The 17,212-nt window shown below is 37.1% G+C and overlaps 1 protein-coding gene across 5 annotated transcripts in view; it reads right to left on the bottom strand.

Annotated features, from left to right (window-relative positions):
• The window catches only part of VTI1A (vesicle transport through interaction with t-SNAREs 1A), a 280,273-nt gene that overhangs the window by 95,827 nt on the left and 167,234 nt on the right, over positions 1 to 17,212 (bottom strand). For 3 of the 5 annotated variants that reach the window (XM_072871482.1, XM_072871480.1, XM_072871481.1), the window contains one exon: positions 14,231 to 14,292. In XM_072871482.1, coding sequence (XP_072727583.1) covers positions 14,231 to 14,292 — 62 coding nt within the window. Of the gene's footprint in view, positions 1 to 14,219; positions 14,293 to 17,212 lie in introns of all 5 variants that reach the window. The other 2 variants (XM_072871483.1, XM_072871484.1) reach the window with 1 other exon arrangement.

Here is a 17,212-nt window from a genome sequence, read left to right as displayed (position 1 = left end):
AAAAGAAGAGCCAAATAAGTAACAACACAGGACAAAGAGGCCCCCTTGAAAGATGCATTAGCATGGAAGCCATCAGATCAGGGAGTGGTGGCTTTCCATGTGGGGAGGCATTCTCTGGGGCCACTTCTTGGCTTCCTCCTCACAAAGGAGCTCATTCCTTTAAATGATGATTACACATTCTCGGGGTTTGGATTAAAGAAAGCAGGGTACAGCGGATCTCAAACTAAAGTCAGTCTCAGAACTCAATAGTTTAGAGAGGAGGGCTAGGTTTAATAGTCCTCCCAACCAATCTCTATTATCCAGGTCAGCCACAACAATATTTTCCTATGAAACCCGTATTTAATTGGGTCAGTGGAGCAAGAGGACAAAACAAACTCTCCTGTAAGCTAGTCTGCACATTTATAAAACAGAGCTTTTCTCTGGTATCTTGTGCACCTGCTCCTCCTCTCAAGATTCAGAGAACAAGTGTTTGGGCACACGCTTTTCCGTTGATTTCAATGAACAGAATTATAAGCATACAAAAATCACTGCCTGAAACAGAGCATGACAGCATCTTTGCAGCACTGCCTTTTCTTTGGATTCATTCAACATTCCCTACCCCACCTATGTGTTGCCTGTTTACAGCGTGCATCTCTGAGATGAGGTCCCTGTTTCCTTAGCTGACTGCTAAGCATCTGGAACACTGCTAATATGGTTTATGTAGTTTATTATAAAACAATTCTACAATAGGCTTAACATCATATATGTGTATCACATAATTCCAAATACTCTATCTTACTCCAAAGAGGACACTGGGAATTTACTAAGAAACAACTACTTGTGAACAATTCCTGTTTGAAGAATTATAAATGGCTCATCTCATTTGATCACTTAGATTCCTCAAAGAGGAATCATCTGATGGAACTGGCATGTGGGAGCTTAATTCTCGCACTGCTTGCTGGTAGAGCTTTAATAAATCATCAATAATTCAAAGATGACCGTTAAAATATGACCAAGTGCACCAGCACAACAGACGTTCTATAAAGAATACTCTTCATGACAAGGGTGCTCTACAGCATCATTACCAGCTATCACATTCAAACTTCATTTTACCTTAGCTTTCAACATGTGCCTGCTACACAAACTGTCTAACAAACTCTTTTCTAACTTTACAGCTAAAAGCAGCACCATGTCACTGCATGTTTCAACAAAATGCAATTGAAATCCACATTTTTATTTTCTCCTTAATCAGAAGTTGAACAGCAAAATATTGGAATTTCAAAGGCTCACTAGTATGTTTTTGGTCATCAGGTTGCTACACATGAGAATTTTTATGCATTCCTAGATTATCTTCATGGCTTTACCCATCCATGTTCTGTAACAAACTGTGTTTCTTTTTATTTCCCCAGAGGCAAGAGGTGATGTTGCTAAAGGTAATTTTGGCCAGGGGAAGTAAGTGACCATCTACCTTTACCCCTGAGTCTACACATCTCTCCTCGACACCTTTTTTAACAAGGAAACGGCAGTGCTGTGATAGTAAGTCATAAAACATTGCATTTGTAGGGATATATTTCTTCTTTGAGGAACCCTACAGTACTTAACAAACGTTTGTAAGGTACTGATTTTTTGCAGGTTGACAGCAGCCAGCAATAATACATCTCAGTCCACAGCAACCTATAAGAACATCATTTCTGACAGAAGCAGTAAGGAGAGATTGATAAGGAAGAAGCAGTTGCCTAGGCTAGCACATGAAGTTTAACATTACTGCTCTTCTATATATACACTTAATCATTATGTCTCCAGGGATGCATTAATTCTATTTGTTGAACCAACCCAAATACTCTTTTCTGTCTGCAACACACCAAATACGTCACCCAAGGAAAGATGAGCCTGTCACCTGCAGCCCTCTAAATTATATTACCTGAAGAAGACAACAACGAATTGATACCTCCTCTTTCTCTTATCTACGTCCAGTAGTGAAGGAGATCAGGTACGTACTTGGTAATGGACTGTTATGGGAAATCAGATACTCCACATCCCTCTAGTATAAATTCTTCCCATGCTTCTCTTTCACCCCTTTTAAATCCATTTAAGCCATGACTCCAAATCAGGACAGGCACTGCTACCAGTTAGTTCATCATTCACAAACTCTCATCAGGTTGTCATGCGAGGACCATGCATAGATTAATTAAGGGCATTTGCCCTTGGAATGCTTTGCTGAGATATGGAACATTATCCTCATTTTAGAGATGCACAGAAACAGATGTGTCCACAGTTACCCAAGATACACCCAGGACAAACCTAGGATTCAAACATTAGTAGTCAAGTTTCTGATTGTTTTTCCTGGATTGGGATGGGAAAAAAAATCTCAACACCTTTATAAGATTAGAAATAAGTTAGTTACACAATATCTCCAAATCGGAAGGCAATACATCATGAAGCATATGGAAACATGCCAATGCTTAATATTCAACTTACATGAAATACAGATATGAAAAGACTAGAAAAGGGACACTTATAGCTGAGTCTTATTTTGTTTTATTTTAAATATTTTAACCATGAAAATATTGTATATTTTGAAAGCATATATAATGGTTCTTTTCTTCTCTTCACTCGTACACTTGAAAATACTTTATCTCTAAAATTTGTGCCAGCATAAAAAAGCCCTAGTAAAAAAACCTTCTTTCCTCCCTCCCCAAGAATCAAAAAAAGAATAATATAATTAACTTGCCTTTGAAATAGGTTTAAAGACTTAGAAAGCTATGTCCTCATGTCTGTAACACTAAATCGAAAGTGAACACACTTCTTTTTAGTACGCAGACTTTCTTACTGAGTATATATTCAGTGCCTCTGAGTATAGCTGCGTTATGTAGGAACAGAAACCAAAATGAAAATCTCCTATGTATTAATATTTTGCTGCTAGTTTTTTATACAAGTGCATACAACAAGAAATTACTAAGATCTCATCCTGACAGATACTCTGCTGCTTTAAAAGATGATCTCAAACTGAGCTAAAGAACCGGCCTTCACAGAGCTCCGCCTTTATTAGCAGACCCATTGCTGCTGAGCAGCTGTGTTGTTAAGCTCAAGACTACTCTTCCAGCCTTGCTGACCTGCAAACTCACTCTTAGCCATACCAATTCCACAAGTCCTTCCCCCCAGCTGCCTACTGGAAATGCCGGTCAAGCCTTCACCCAGTGATAAACCCAATTATATTTCCTCATAAAACACAATGAGAAATGAGACTGAGTTCTTCAATAAATACCTAAAGTTCTAGGCATCTTAAGTACAAGCTGTGAAGTAAAACACTAAAATGAACACTAAGGTTTTAATACAGGATTGTATGATCTTCCATCTCCTTAAAAATGCACTAGCAAACAAGATTTTACTTATCAATGAATTTTTAATGTATTTTGGTGGCTGTTTTTTGGTGCTCACCAAGAATACTTTGGGGAAGTGGAAATCTCGAGCCATTTCCTTTGTTTCTAGCACAAATACACCCATTCACCCCTATCCCTTGAAAAAGATTGGGTTTTGCTGTTGCTGTTTGTTTTATTCTGCTTAAGCATTGCTGAAAATAAAATAAAATTAAATGGACTGTGAGAGCAGGCAACTGCTTGTCTCCAAAGTTTTGAAATCACTGAACTTTCTCGTATTTAATAATTCAGACTCACTCCTCTAAATTTTGTCCAGAAAAATAAGATGGTCTTTATATTCCAAAGATATCTTCACAAAAGTCTGCAGTACTGGATTTTCTGATGCCGAGTGATTATGAAACGCCCTTTTGTTCTCAGAACTTCATGATGTATATCTATAACTCTTTCTTGTTTGTGAAGATAAGACCAGCCTTGTCTCTCTAAATGCCATTTCAAAGGAAGATTCACAGTTGTTTGACTTTTGATCTGTGTGGCAACTAGCTTGACCACCTGCGCTGGGTTCGAGCCGTTACTGAGCTTGCTTTGTACCATCTTATGAACACAGCAAGCCTTTTAAACCAGAAAGAGCTGATGTGTGAATACACCAATTTACAATGTAAATACAGGGTCCAACAATATGGCATCTTTAATGACCAAATGTGTAAAGTGCATATATTGTTTACTGATTATATCATTAAATAAAACAGATGGCTCATATTCTCCATCCACCTACAGTGGATTAAAACACAATGGTGTAATAGTCTGGTAAACTGGTAATGTGAAACATTGCTTTGTACTGGTGTAGTAGTATAAATAGCTGTTCACAAATGAGGTACAAAGCCCCACTGCCACTAAGAGTAATTAGCTTAAGGCTGTACTGAAAGAATGCTACCTTCACAATCAACACATGTGTGCCATTCACACTGAAAACTGCAGTTGAAAAAATATAGTGGTGACAGAAAGCAGCAAGGAAGTTTCTCTGCATGGATAAAGTAGACCATATGCTTCCCAACATCTAGGCAAGACCGGGCACACTTAGAACCACATTTCTCAAAGAATTCCCTATTTAAATACAGCCATGATAAGAAAATGATAGAAACGTGCAAGTGCTATTTTTTTCCTTGCACAAGTATTTGTTATCAGGAGGAAGGCAGGGAGTTGGTGCAAAAATAATTTTAAATGCCATTTTGATTCAAGAAGACAAATTATCCGTTAGTGTTGCAATCTTAAACTATCAGCAGATCTACTAAATAAGACAAGATGAAGACTTTGCTCTAACTTGCAAATGTTACAAAAACCCTCTGGGTTACAGCTTAGTTAATATAGCAAAGTCCAAGCTAAACAAAAGCTCTCAGGTAATAAATGCTACATAGTGAGATCCTGCAAGCTAAGCCATGTTAACACTCATGGAAAAACTTTAGTATTTGCAGAAGGCATACAGGTCAGTGAAGAACTCTTCTGCTATGTTTTTAAACTGGAGAGCACTAATACCACTTACAATTCTAATAAATTGTAGCTTCTGACTATTCAAATTCATTGACTAATTTTTTAAGTCTTAAAAAAAACCAATTAAGAAACTGATTTTAAAATATGATTTTAAAATCTGAGTTATAATCCTGATTCTAAGACTGAAGGAGCATTAGCACTGAAAAGATTGCAAGAGTCTCTCCCTTGTTTATATTATTCTAGATATTTCTGAAACAATTTCAATGATTTTCAATAAATTACTTTATAGCTACACAAATGTTGTAGAGAACATAAATCTCAGTGTTTACAGTAAAATTGGTTTTCTCTGCCTTTCCCATTTTGCTCAGTTTCCACACTGACTTTTCTTTGCCTTCTTGATTAGGTTCAAATCTTCCATATTAGTTAAAGAGCCAGCCAAAATTAGCAAATTGTCATCCTTCCTATCACCAAGTAGACTAAACAATCTCTCATTGTAAGACCACACTTTCTCATTCATGACTTTGTTATTCTTCAGACAGATGCTCAGCAGGTTAGCAATGTGTGAACATTTCTTCTGCAGAGCTTTAAAGGTCTAATACAACATAATTACGTGCTACACAAGGATAAAAATTCTCAGTTTTGGTCTTGTCCCACAGCAGCACTAATTCATCTGCAAAAAACTCTAAGTGATCCTGGTTTTCCTTAGCTGTTGATTTCTCGCAGTCATCATTTATGGCCTTCTTTGTAGGACTACAACAACAACAACCAACCCCCCCCCCAACAAACTTTGCTCAAACCAAAAGAGATCCTCATTCAATATTAGGGGTACGGAAGAGCAAACTACTCACATAAGTATGACTTAGAAGTTCAGGTCCTGGATTTTGTGGTAGAACCGGAATGACTGACCGGAACAAAAATTGTACTCGGCAAATCCCAAGTTTTCCTTTGTTCCACTTGTTGGTCACTTAATCTCTTATGTCTCTTTAGCACAGCCGAAACTCTGACCTGCTACTATGAGCTAGATTGAAAATGATCTAATCTAAAAGATTAGCTAATAAGGACAAGATTCTGGTATCACAGCAGTTTTAAATCAGTTTGATGACTTCATTGTTTTCTTAAAGATAAATTCCTTGGTGTGTGACCAGAATCATGCTGGAAAGCTGAATTAATTTTGCTTTTATTAAAAGCCGACAATTTCAATCAAGTGTGGCAAGAAAAGTGCCAAGTGCTACTGGAAATCATACTCACAACACACAAAAGCGCTTCTTTACCTTATAAAGATTAACAAAGCTCCTGCAGAGACCTGACAGAAGATTAGGCAAAACAATTCCCACTCCCACCATTTGTTTCCAAATACTAGATCTGCCCAAAATGCTCGTGTGTCTATGGGCAGGGGTGGGAGAAATAAGTTAAAAATGTTGATATTTGTTTGACAACATTACTGCCTTTTTCTTAAAACCTTTAGAAGTGCCACAAAAAAGTTACACCTCTGTATTTTGTTGATCTTGTTTGAGTTTCAAATGTTACTTTCAGTCAGCTGAGCATACAGTCTAATTTTAGTCCAGATATGCAACCTCATGAGAATGATTTAATTTTGGTGTCTCTATTTGCAAAGCTCAGTGACACCTACACATGAAGCTACTGTTTGGAGAGGCTGAGCTTCCAGGATTTGCCTATTAAAACACTAGCCAAGTCTTCCATTTTTACATTCCCGAATCCCATCAAAAGGCTTGGCTTGAAGAAAACTGGAAACTATAATTTAATTCTGTACACTATTATTTATGTTCTCTAATTCTTGAAAAGTTCAGCAGAAATTTCTTTTCACAGCAGAAGTCATGGGCCATGACAGAGCACAGAAATCTCCCCAAGTGCACCAGCACATAAAAGCTCTCTGTCTACCCAGGAAGAAAGATTTGGGCTAAACATTAGGGAAAACTTGGAACAGTTTGATTGAAGAGATGAGGAATGTTCATCAGTGCAGAGCAGGCCAGATGAATATCTGCCAGGATTGAAACAGGGACAGTCAATCCTGCCTTGACACAAAGGGATGAACTTTTCTGAGATCCCTTCCAAGGTGATTCTATTTCTCTTTTGGCAAATTTTTGGATTAAAATTAAATGACCCATGTAGAAAGATACCATGCAGACCCGTGATCAGAAAACATTACATTTAGAAATGTATGGCTTACACACTCCGTAGTAAATGGAACGTGTAAAATTTGGCATATATTGTTCTGTGACAGTTATACTGTGAGTGGTGTCAAGAACAACATGATCCTTAATTTACTATTGGCCTTAAGGAGTTTGACTTCATTGACTCCTGAAGAGTTGTCTCCAATTATTTCAGCAATTACCAATGTCAGCTTTTGCTAACAGGTTCTCTACTTCACCCTGCTTCACATAAATAATCTCACCACATTCAAAATATTTTCACTACGTTCACTATTCCTGAATATCATGTCAGAAAGAACTCAACCAACTGGAAACTACTTGTAACTACTGCAAGAAAGCACTGCACTGACTATGCTGATATAAGACATGCCTTCTCATGAAAGCATGTCATGGGACATCTACTGCTGTTCAGACATGACAACGCTGACTATGAAATGCCTTTTGTTTCACTCATGACACTGTGAACCTTTTTAGGCTCTAGCTGCTTAATGGTAGTCAACATATCTCAGTACAGAGAACAATCACAAAGGGTTACATGATATTTAACCTATTACAATGCTTTACATTCTTGCTATATGCAGTCTAGGACTAGCTTGGATAATTATCCATTGGGACCCGGCTTTCCTGCAGAAACACAACTGTGCTTTAGATAATGTTCTTTCCAGCTGTTCAGCTGGACACAAGTAGATGGAAGGGGGGCAAATGAGATAGCAATTCCAGATGACAGAAAAGACAGAATGGAGAGGACAGAACAAAGGCCATTGTACATTTAAAAAAGGAATGAAAAAAGAGAATTAGAAATATTGTCTGAAGAATACTGAGAGCCCTGCTCATAATGGCCGTAGTGTAGGCAGCTTGACACATGGATAAAGCTTTCCAACAATCTGAAAAATAAAACAATGCTACAGTATAAATGCTTCCATCTCAATGAATGAAGAACATATCCTTCTAAGACTTTGCCTAGGTGCAAGGAGATTACAACACTGACTTATTTTATCCTATGCACTTAAGTTATTAAAATGTAAAGATCAATCATGATGCTCCTCTTTTTTTTCCAGGTTTGAAGTAAGTTTAACTCTGTATCACTTAGGCTGTTGGAGCTGAAGGTTTGCAAAGGCTAAGGTGGCATTAAACTAATCATAGCTACATGCTTGCAATGTTGAAGTTGGTCCTATTCTGTGAGGTATTCAGTACCTTCAGTATACAGCTTGGAATTCTCCATGCACACTGCTTGCTGTAGCTATGGTGGTTATACAGCAGCTCAAAAGACTTCTGCACCTTCTATGATGCATGAACTGAAAAGTATTTCTAACACTGAATGAAAGTAAAGTAAGATTTTTTAAAAGCATTTTGGAAACAACATACAGAACACTGTCCAAGAAAGATGAGAAAGGTTTATAAAATGGTTCTCAACTGATTATTAAAAATAAGAAATGCATCTTATATACATCAGATTACGTCACACCTAAATGGAGAACAGGGAACCCACAGTGTCCCATGCTATTTTAAAATTCTTGCTGTTCAGACCTAGAGGTACATTTCCTGTTTTTTGGTTGGACTCGTAATGATGAAGAATGCTTACCCTTGGGAATTTTGCTGACACTACATTTACGTTTTCCATATGTTTTGTCCATCACTTCAACAAAGAAACAAGGTTTCTTTTTAAAGTCAGAGACAAAGTGAGGAATGACCAGGTACTAATTAATGCCAAGGTTTAATCTGGAATAACAAGTCGTATGTTCCTTATCCAAAGACTATCTTGTGATTAACAGCACCACAAAGCTTACCCGTTTTCTTCTGAAAAGACTCAACACTTCATAATTGATAAAGATTAGTTGCATATTAAAACACAAACATGTACAATAATATAAGAATCAAGTAACTATACTAAATGCTTAAAAGTCAGGAAATTTTAAAAAAATGTTCTTAAACTGACAGTAACAAGCACTAAAATACCCTATGTGTATTTTACGGTTTCTTCCGTAACAACAGAAATATTAAGGACAGGGTTTGCTCTGTAATCGGCCTTGACCAAGGAGCGCAATAAAAGCTATGTTGCCCCAAGAGATGACCCGGAATCATTCTGCCACTCACTCCCCCCTCATTCAGTCTCCCTCAAGTTAAGGGAATCGCTCCTCTGGTTTAGGTTAACCATATGCTTAAATATGTTCCTGAATCAAGGTCTAAATTACTGAAGGAAACAGCTGCAGCTGTAAATATTCAACATGGAGCAGACATGTTGCTAAAGGATTTGCCATTTCAATAATTTTTCAGTGTAGAAATACATCTTGAAGTAAAAATAGAAATGTATGTACCAAAAAGTTGCTGAAACAATTTCTACTCAAACTTATTTTGGCTTGAGACCAAATATGCAAAGTTCCTGCTGGAAAGAGGAATTCCTCTATTAGCACGAAAACAAGGCAAATCTAACTGTATGTTAAACTTCACTCAGTATCTGTGATACAAAGACGTTCCTCCAGAAAACTGCAGAGACTCAACAGTCATGGCCTAGTACGGCTGATATTGAGACAAGCTTTAGCTCAGAAGAAAACCTTTTTTGTTATGGACTTTTGGGGATGGAAACAGAGATTGGTAGGGAAGTGGGGGAAAAAGACAATGATAACGCTCCCTGTTTGTTTTGGTTTGCCTCAACAGGGACATGACTGCCTCTGCTGCTATTCTTCTGCATACGGAAATGTGGGCTTTGTAGTCAAGAGAGAAGGCAGAAGAGACATAATTAACTTTTCACATCTGCAGGAGTGTGAGAAAGCAAATAAAATTCTTGTGTATCCACTGCTTAATGGCCACCTGACCAGGTCAATGGGTGGAGGCAGAGCACCCCACACCCTGTTTAAAGAATTGCCCTACACGGAATGTCATCTCAGCCTAATGACCACAGGGGCCTCTTCAGAACTGCTGAAATTGTTTGAGAACTGCTAGGAACAACTGCAATCCAGGCCCAGACTCTGAAGGCCAATTCTAAACCACTTATGTTTTAAATCACTTCTGCTTAGGACCAGAGGCAATGGACACAGGTTGGATGCTGGGAAATTTCAATTAGATACCTGGAAAAATTGCTTATTTCAACTGCTACTGGAACAGATTGCTTAGAGAGGCATTGGTATCTCCAACTTTGGATGTGTTCGAAACTTGACTGGAGAAGTCTCTGAGCAACCTGCTCTAATTAGACTTGCTTTGATGACCTCTAGAGGTCCCTTCCAACCTAAATTGTCCTATGATTCTATGAAATGTTGAAAGATAACTGTAAGGTCTGGACTATCCTGGAGTACAAAAGCACAAGGAAGTTTGACTAGAAGTGATGCAGGAAGCAGGACTACCAGAATCTTCCTAGAAAGAGTGAAGAAGCTTGACTACAACTAGCACGGAGGGGGAGGCATTCCCTGTTTCTGATTGTAGTCACACTGGTCACGCAGCTGTTGGCAAGTCATGTAACTTATCACCTGAGAGCTGAACACTTACTGCTTCATTTCCATCAGCTGGAGCTAGTGTCATCTGTCCTGTTGGAAATAAAATTTTAAAAGTCTCTTTTATAAGAGCAGATGTGTTCATGAGCTTCTCAAAGCATCATTGACAACAACTCAGAAGATTGAAATCTGAAGATTAAAAGGGAATTTTTGGCATAAAAATTTCCTGGTGAACCAGACAGAATACAACTTTGTTCTGGAGGGTAGTAGCTATTTTTCTAAAATATTTTTCTGCAATTTGGAGGGGTTAAATAGAATTTATCTGCTAATTGGATAAAGATTCAAATCTACTGAAATTTTTATCTGGCTACTTTTAGGTTTGTTTGTTTCTCACTGGGCCATGTGTGGCTTGGAGACTGTCAAAATTCTTTTCTTAAAAGCTTTTCTAGGCTATTGGCTTCGGACATGGGCAAAAGACTGAAGATCTTTCACAGCATATTCTTTTCTGCTTTTTTCTATCACACTGTGCGCTCCCCAATTCACAATGGGGTAGAGGCCAGGGGATAGATGTCTGAGACAGCAATATTGCAGATGACCGCAGAAGATGCCATTTCCTTATGTTAAAAACTATTATTTGAAAACTCTGTAACTGAAATGACACTGAGCTTCTGTTCTAGTCTCACAGGTTTAAAGAGGATTCATGATGTCCAGAGCTACAGATACATGTAAAAGGAAATGATTACTGTTTTGACATTGTCAACATGCCGGTACTATCCTAGTAATACAATGTCATAAGTGGAATATACTAGTTTAGCAGAATCTCAGTAGGTTTATTTACAGAAAAAAAAAGACTATTATGAATGTATAGGTCATTTCAAAGCAAGAATATTTAAAAACATTTATTACAAAAATTTCCTTACCCAAATACCTAAAATACTGGGAGATAACAAATTCCCATACAGAAGGCTGGCTACTTTAAGTTGCCAGAGCAGCAAACTGGGATAGGAAGACCTGTCCCTATGATGCCACGGATTTCTTTAGTGAGCTATGGCAACCTCCCAAACGTGTCCCTGCTTTTATTCCCCATCTCCAGAACATTTTATGCACAAATACATGGCTAGGGAATTTAGGTCATACAAAGGGAGTAATTTATCCCTCTAGCCATCTAAATATCTAATCTCTTAATATATTTGGCCAGATTCAGAAGAGATGCTGCTTTACCTTTTTCAGATGGTAAAAATAGAAATAGGCATTAATTTGATGCATAGGGTGTTAGCCTGGCATACGACTTCAAGCATATCAGCAAATAAATATTTTGGGAGCAGAAACTAAGTTGAGCAATGTTCAGTTTAACATTACCTTTTCTGTATAATAATGATGTAAAGAATAGTCCTCCAGCGTTTTTCTTTATTGGTTCCAGTAATTAAGTGAAACATTGTGTGGTAGGTACCGAAGTATGCAGAAATTAGGACACAACTGCCAATCTGTCCTAATTATTTTTCTTACAGTTGTATTTATCTAATTTGTGCCGATTTCTGGGGTCTGTATTTTATGATTATTCTTGTGACTAAACAACATTGGGATGATGCTGAGGCTAGGATAATGCTAGACCCTTCTACCCAACAGTCGCAAACAAATTAAATTTACCATAGGTCTATCTGTTACATAGTTTTAAATAACATCCTGAGAATCTTCTACTGCAAGTTACATCTATGCCAAGGCATTTATTTTGGCACATTTACCTGAACTGAGCTTAAATCCTAACCTGCCTTTCATCCAGACAGGTGACTCAGTTCAGCATTTTTGTTAAAGGAAAAGGAAATCCAGTGCCTTTCTGACACACAGAAACATGCCATCTTGGTGTTCGACTACATAATCCTTTTGTCTGAAAAGAAGAGTCCAAGTATATTTCAGAAACATCATATTTTTCATTTGGCTTATGGAACACTTATAAACTAGGACTCCTAACTGTGATTCCCAAACACAAAACAAAGTCAAAGGTTACAGCATATGTTTTTGTTTCAGCTTCTCCAAATTACTTGCAAATGTATTCAAACACAATATGAGGAGATACTTTATTTCATTGAAAATAACAGACTACAGGGTGCTGCAAAAAAGGCTGAGGTACCTCAAGCATAAACATGGAAAGAATACATTGGTTTAGAAACCCATAAATCCTTATTTGAATCTGCCAACCTGAAAGCCAAGTAAAGCCCGAAAAAACTATTTTTCCTAAATGCTATGTCTGATTAAGCCATACTATTAAATGACAGCTGAACTTTAACATTAATATGATATTATTTAAATAACTGCATGATTTTTTTTTTACACTAAAATGATGAATGATTTTTGGACAGCTCAATTGACATAAAGCAAGAAACCCCTTTAATGAGATTTGACAAAATGGAGACATATGCAGAATATTCGTTACAGCTCATGTCGCAGAGCCCTTCCTGGGGAGACTTGGGTTTGGTTGTGTCTTTTCTTTCGTTCATTTTTTTTATAGTTTATTTTGATTGTCTACAGGCACTGAACCATCCCTTTCAATTGCCACTTCCTTTCTCCATGGATTTTGCATTTAGCTTGTGTCATTTACATATTACTCTTAATCAGAGAATTTTCTGTGTTACATTTTGGAGTTGGAATTGTAAGAAATCTGTGGAATGAAGACATGAAGTTCAGTCATTTTAACCTTTGTCAACTGGGTATACAAGGAACCAACAAAGATATTTTTCTGAGGAGACTTATGAAGAGATAAAGCTTGCACTAAAGAACAACTTATTAAATTCTGGTATTGATATTTTCCAAGCCAAATGACAAATCAACAACTATGCTAAAACTTTCTCTTCTTTTTTTCTTTTTTTAAATAAGCAAATTGCATTAAGCAAATATGCAACATAAAAGCCCATGGCAAGGGTAATTTCATACTGAACACTTCAGAGGATGCTCTAAACTCCTTTAAAACCGTGTTTTCATAGCACCCAGCAACACCTATTAGAGGGATGCTTTTCTTCTTCAGGAAGCTGAATATATATAGAAATATGGACATCACAGAGAAGCTCAGGTGGTGTTTCACTGGGTAAAGAACACATATCCAGAGATGCTACTAATTCAAAAAAATCTATCCGGGAAGGCACCGATGTGAATTTAAGGTGGCTAGTAATCACTGGATAACTCCCTCCCTGCAGTCCCACACAGATTTTTAGGTTGTTGCAAATTTTTCCTTTCTGTATCACCTCACTTTGACCCCAGGGACAATTTTCATAACATTGAAAGCATGGAAGAAACATGCTAAAACCACAAGGTTTTACAATGTGTCTGCCCCATCTATTCAGACAGAATTTATCATCTTAACTTTTTCTCTGTGTGCAAATTTACACTGCTCCAAAACATTTACAAACTTTCTCACATAAAATCTAACAGGTAAAAACCCCTGAAAACACTGAAATCACTCAAGAATAAGGAACACAGGAAATAATCATCAAAAAGCTTAATTTTAGAACACATATACAAAAAAAACCCCCAAATACAAAGAAACAAAGATGAGAAATGATTGAGCAAGGGGTAATCCCTCAGGCTACAGAAAATTCTTTCCATAGCTGTGACAAAGCCTTCTATCTAACCATGCCTGCTTCACTACCAGCATTCATTCAAAGACATTCTACATAGCACCCTGTGTAAAAAAAGCCAGGTATGTCAGCAAAATGCTGAGGTTGAATTAAAACTAAAAATAAAGGCATGGAGGGAGAGAGTAAAAGAAGAAAGAGCAGAACTGTCCCTACCTTGGCCTTACCTTCGCAACATTCCTGTCAAAATCCTGGAACTCTTCCCCAAGTTTGCATCTGTTTCTCTAAGCTGGGGAGAAAAGAGTCCCATTAAAGACAAAAGGCACATGTACTCCATTCTGTACAAAGCACAGGCATTTCTACTGTCATTTGAGTCAATCAGCTTCAGTTTTAGCCCACAACAAACTCTTGTGTAAGAAAGCCACTGAAGCTCTGAAATTTAAAAATGTTTCGTCTGGATTTCACTTATGTAAAGATGAAACCCACAGCAGATAAGACATTGAGGCAACAAAGATGAACCAGGATAAAGAGCAAAAGCTTTACAAATAAAAAAGCTATATAAATTGGTACCCATAATTCCCATTGACGTGTGTATTGGTTATGTATATGAGCGAGGGCATCAAGGGATGAAGAGAGAGCCATGCGCTGTGTTCCTGATGCTTTATGAAAAGAAAACCAAACATATGTTTCTTCCACTGTTTTTCAAAGCCAGTAGTTTAAAGAAAAAGCAAAAATACAAAACAGTGTCCTTTTACCAATTCTATGTAAAAGAAATATGCCTATACTCTCCTTTAAATACAAAACTTGTACTGACCTTACAGCAGCCACCACTGGGATGGATGCCCAAATACTTTGTGAACAGCATATAGTATGTACATAAGGCACAGCTGTATAATATATATTTTTGCATGTAAGGATCACTCACTCACTGAAAATAGCATTTTTGTAGTTTATTAGGACACAGGAAACCTGCATTTACAGCTAAACTTAATTAGCTGACTTGTTCTACAGCTCTCAAAAATCTTGCAAAATAGGTAAAAGCACAACTGAATAAAAAATGAAACTGGGGAGATGAGAAAAGTTATGAAGCAAATGAACTTCATATTTGAAAAGAGCAATTACTTCTATTGCTCTTTAAAAGGGATTAAAACCTCCCTCTATTTTTGTGTTGATTAGTCTCCCACAAAAGGAAGTCTAGAAATGAAAAAGGGTATAGGAAGAACAGCGTTACTCTCCTGTTGCCTCTTTTGCTACTGATAGCTAGAGGAGAGACATCTCTTGACTTTTTAGAGATCTTGGAACCAGTGGGACATCAAAATCCACTGTAAATGATAACGTAACGATTGTCAGTTATGAAATAGCAGGGACCACTGTTTCTAACGTGCCCGGAAACACAGCTGTGTGTATATACATAAAAACATTCTTCTCCTTATGAAAGCTGAGTATTTGCCTCTTCATTATCACATCAGATTGAAAGGATTACCTGACTCATTGACTTCTTACTAAAGAAACTTTGTTGTAGAAGACAAAATGCATCCTGTATTATGAATCCATCAAAACAGCAACACTGCCAAGAAAAGTGGCAGTCTTCCAATAACAAATCACCTTCACCATAACAAACCACTATTATATCTTGAATACATGCATAGCAGCAATATTAAAACCAGTTTCTATTCTGGAGGCCAATACTGTAAATATTTGCTACCAGATTTAATGTTTATTACTGAAATCAGTAGTTGTAATCAATGACACATAACCTTTTTGCATAAATTTCCTCCTTGTTCTTGTAAAAGGTATTAAGAAAATACCAAGTAGGAGCTGGGACTGCGTAACAACCAACCAAGACTTGCTCTTAGCAATATCATATTCAGTGGGAAGGCTTGCACTGACTCTCAGATCTCTGTAATTATGTGCTATGATGGAACAAAGATGAGCATTATATTCCAGGGAGGCCATTCCCTCATTTTTTCCTGATTCACCTAGACAATTCAAGCTCCAGAAAAGCAGTTTAGCCCAGTTTGACATGAGTAACAGAAGAAAAAAGTCACAATAATTTTTAAAAGGCTCATTAAAAAGCCAAGTTCTTATCTATGCTAGAAGGGAATCTGAAGTACAAATGTATGCTTTACATTGGTCTTTTATTATTCATAAAGATGCATTTAACACTTGGGGCTTCTCCTCCTTTTTCACAGAAAAGTAGCTCTCTCCTTTTTACCATTATATGTTTGATCCTAACTTTCCTCTCTTGCTGCAGGATTCTACCTGACAGCTAGAATCAGTACTGATAGTTAGGAAGGGGAAGCTGAATCTTAGAGGTTTTACAAACTCCTCTAAGCAAGACGACCTCATATTTTCATGGTAATAAAAACCCCCACCAAATAAGCAAAAGAAATGTTAAAAAAGAAACAAACACGTACACACATAGTTGGAAGATCTTGAGCTACCTCCCAAGAGAACACTAAAAAAACACCTTTTCTTCCTGCACTGGCAGAAAAAACATTATAAAGAGTTTCAAACTGAAAGTTTGTTTTTATTTAAAACTGAAATATCTGATTGTAGTTCTTCCATCGTTTCTTTACCAATACCAGTACACCACAGAAGCCAAAGAATGGGTGGCATGCAAACCTGTTAAATGGTGTATGAGGGCACTTCCTTGTTTCACAAAACTGCTGTAGGGAAAACGTTTTGAAATATGCTTTGATATTAGTAATGGCAAATCTACATGGTCTTTAAGAAAGCTTTTAAAAAATAATATTAAGAATAATAATGAGAAAGGAAAGAAGATGAACAAGATGCTGATGTTGATATCTTGTCTGCCTTGGACACATTTTAATTTGAGGTTTTCCTAAAAAATGTTGCATCTTTTAGAGTCCTGTATAGTCCAGTCAACCTATCTGACTTGTAGCAGAGCTTTTATCCCTTCTCTTTGGCTAAAAAAAAAAAAAAAAAAGTTTTACTCTACAGACAGGAAAACTCATATAAGTAAATTTAACCAAACTATAGAGTCACTAACTCATTTAAATTTTGCTCGTAAGAAAATCTTGCTAATTTTCACAGCATTGAACTGCTAAGAACTGACCATCATACTCAACTTGACATTTGACTTTCAGAAGACAAGTTTGTTCCCTGGTTGATAAAACGCCATGTATTCAGTGTAAAACTATTATGCATTGATAGAGCACCCTCTGTCCTGGTCTTTAAAAAATCTC

This window comes from Ciconia boyciana, chromosome 8 (assembly GCF_034638445.1).
Source record: "Ciconia boyciana chromosome 8, ASM3463844v1, whole genome shotgun sequence".
NCBI lineage: Eukaryota > Metazoa > Chordata > Aves > Ciconiiformes > Ciconiidae > Ciconia > Ciconia boyciana.
The sequence above is the reverse complement of the archived record's forward strand: the minus strand, read 5'-3'. Positions and strand labels throughout refer to the sequence as shown.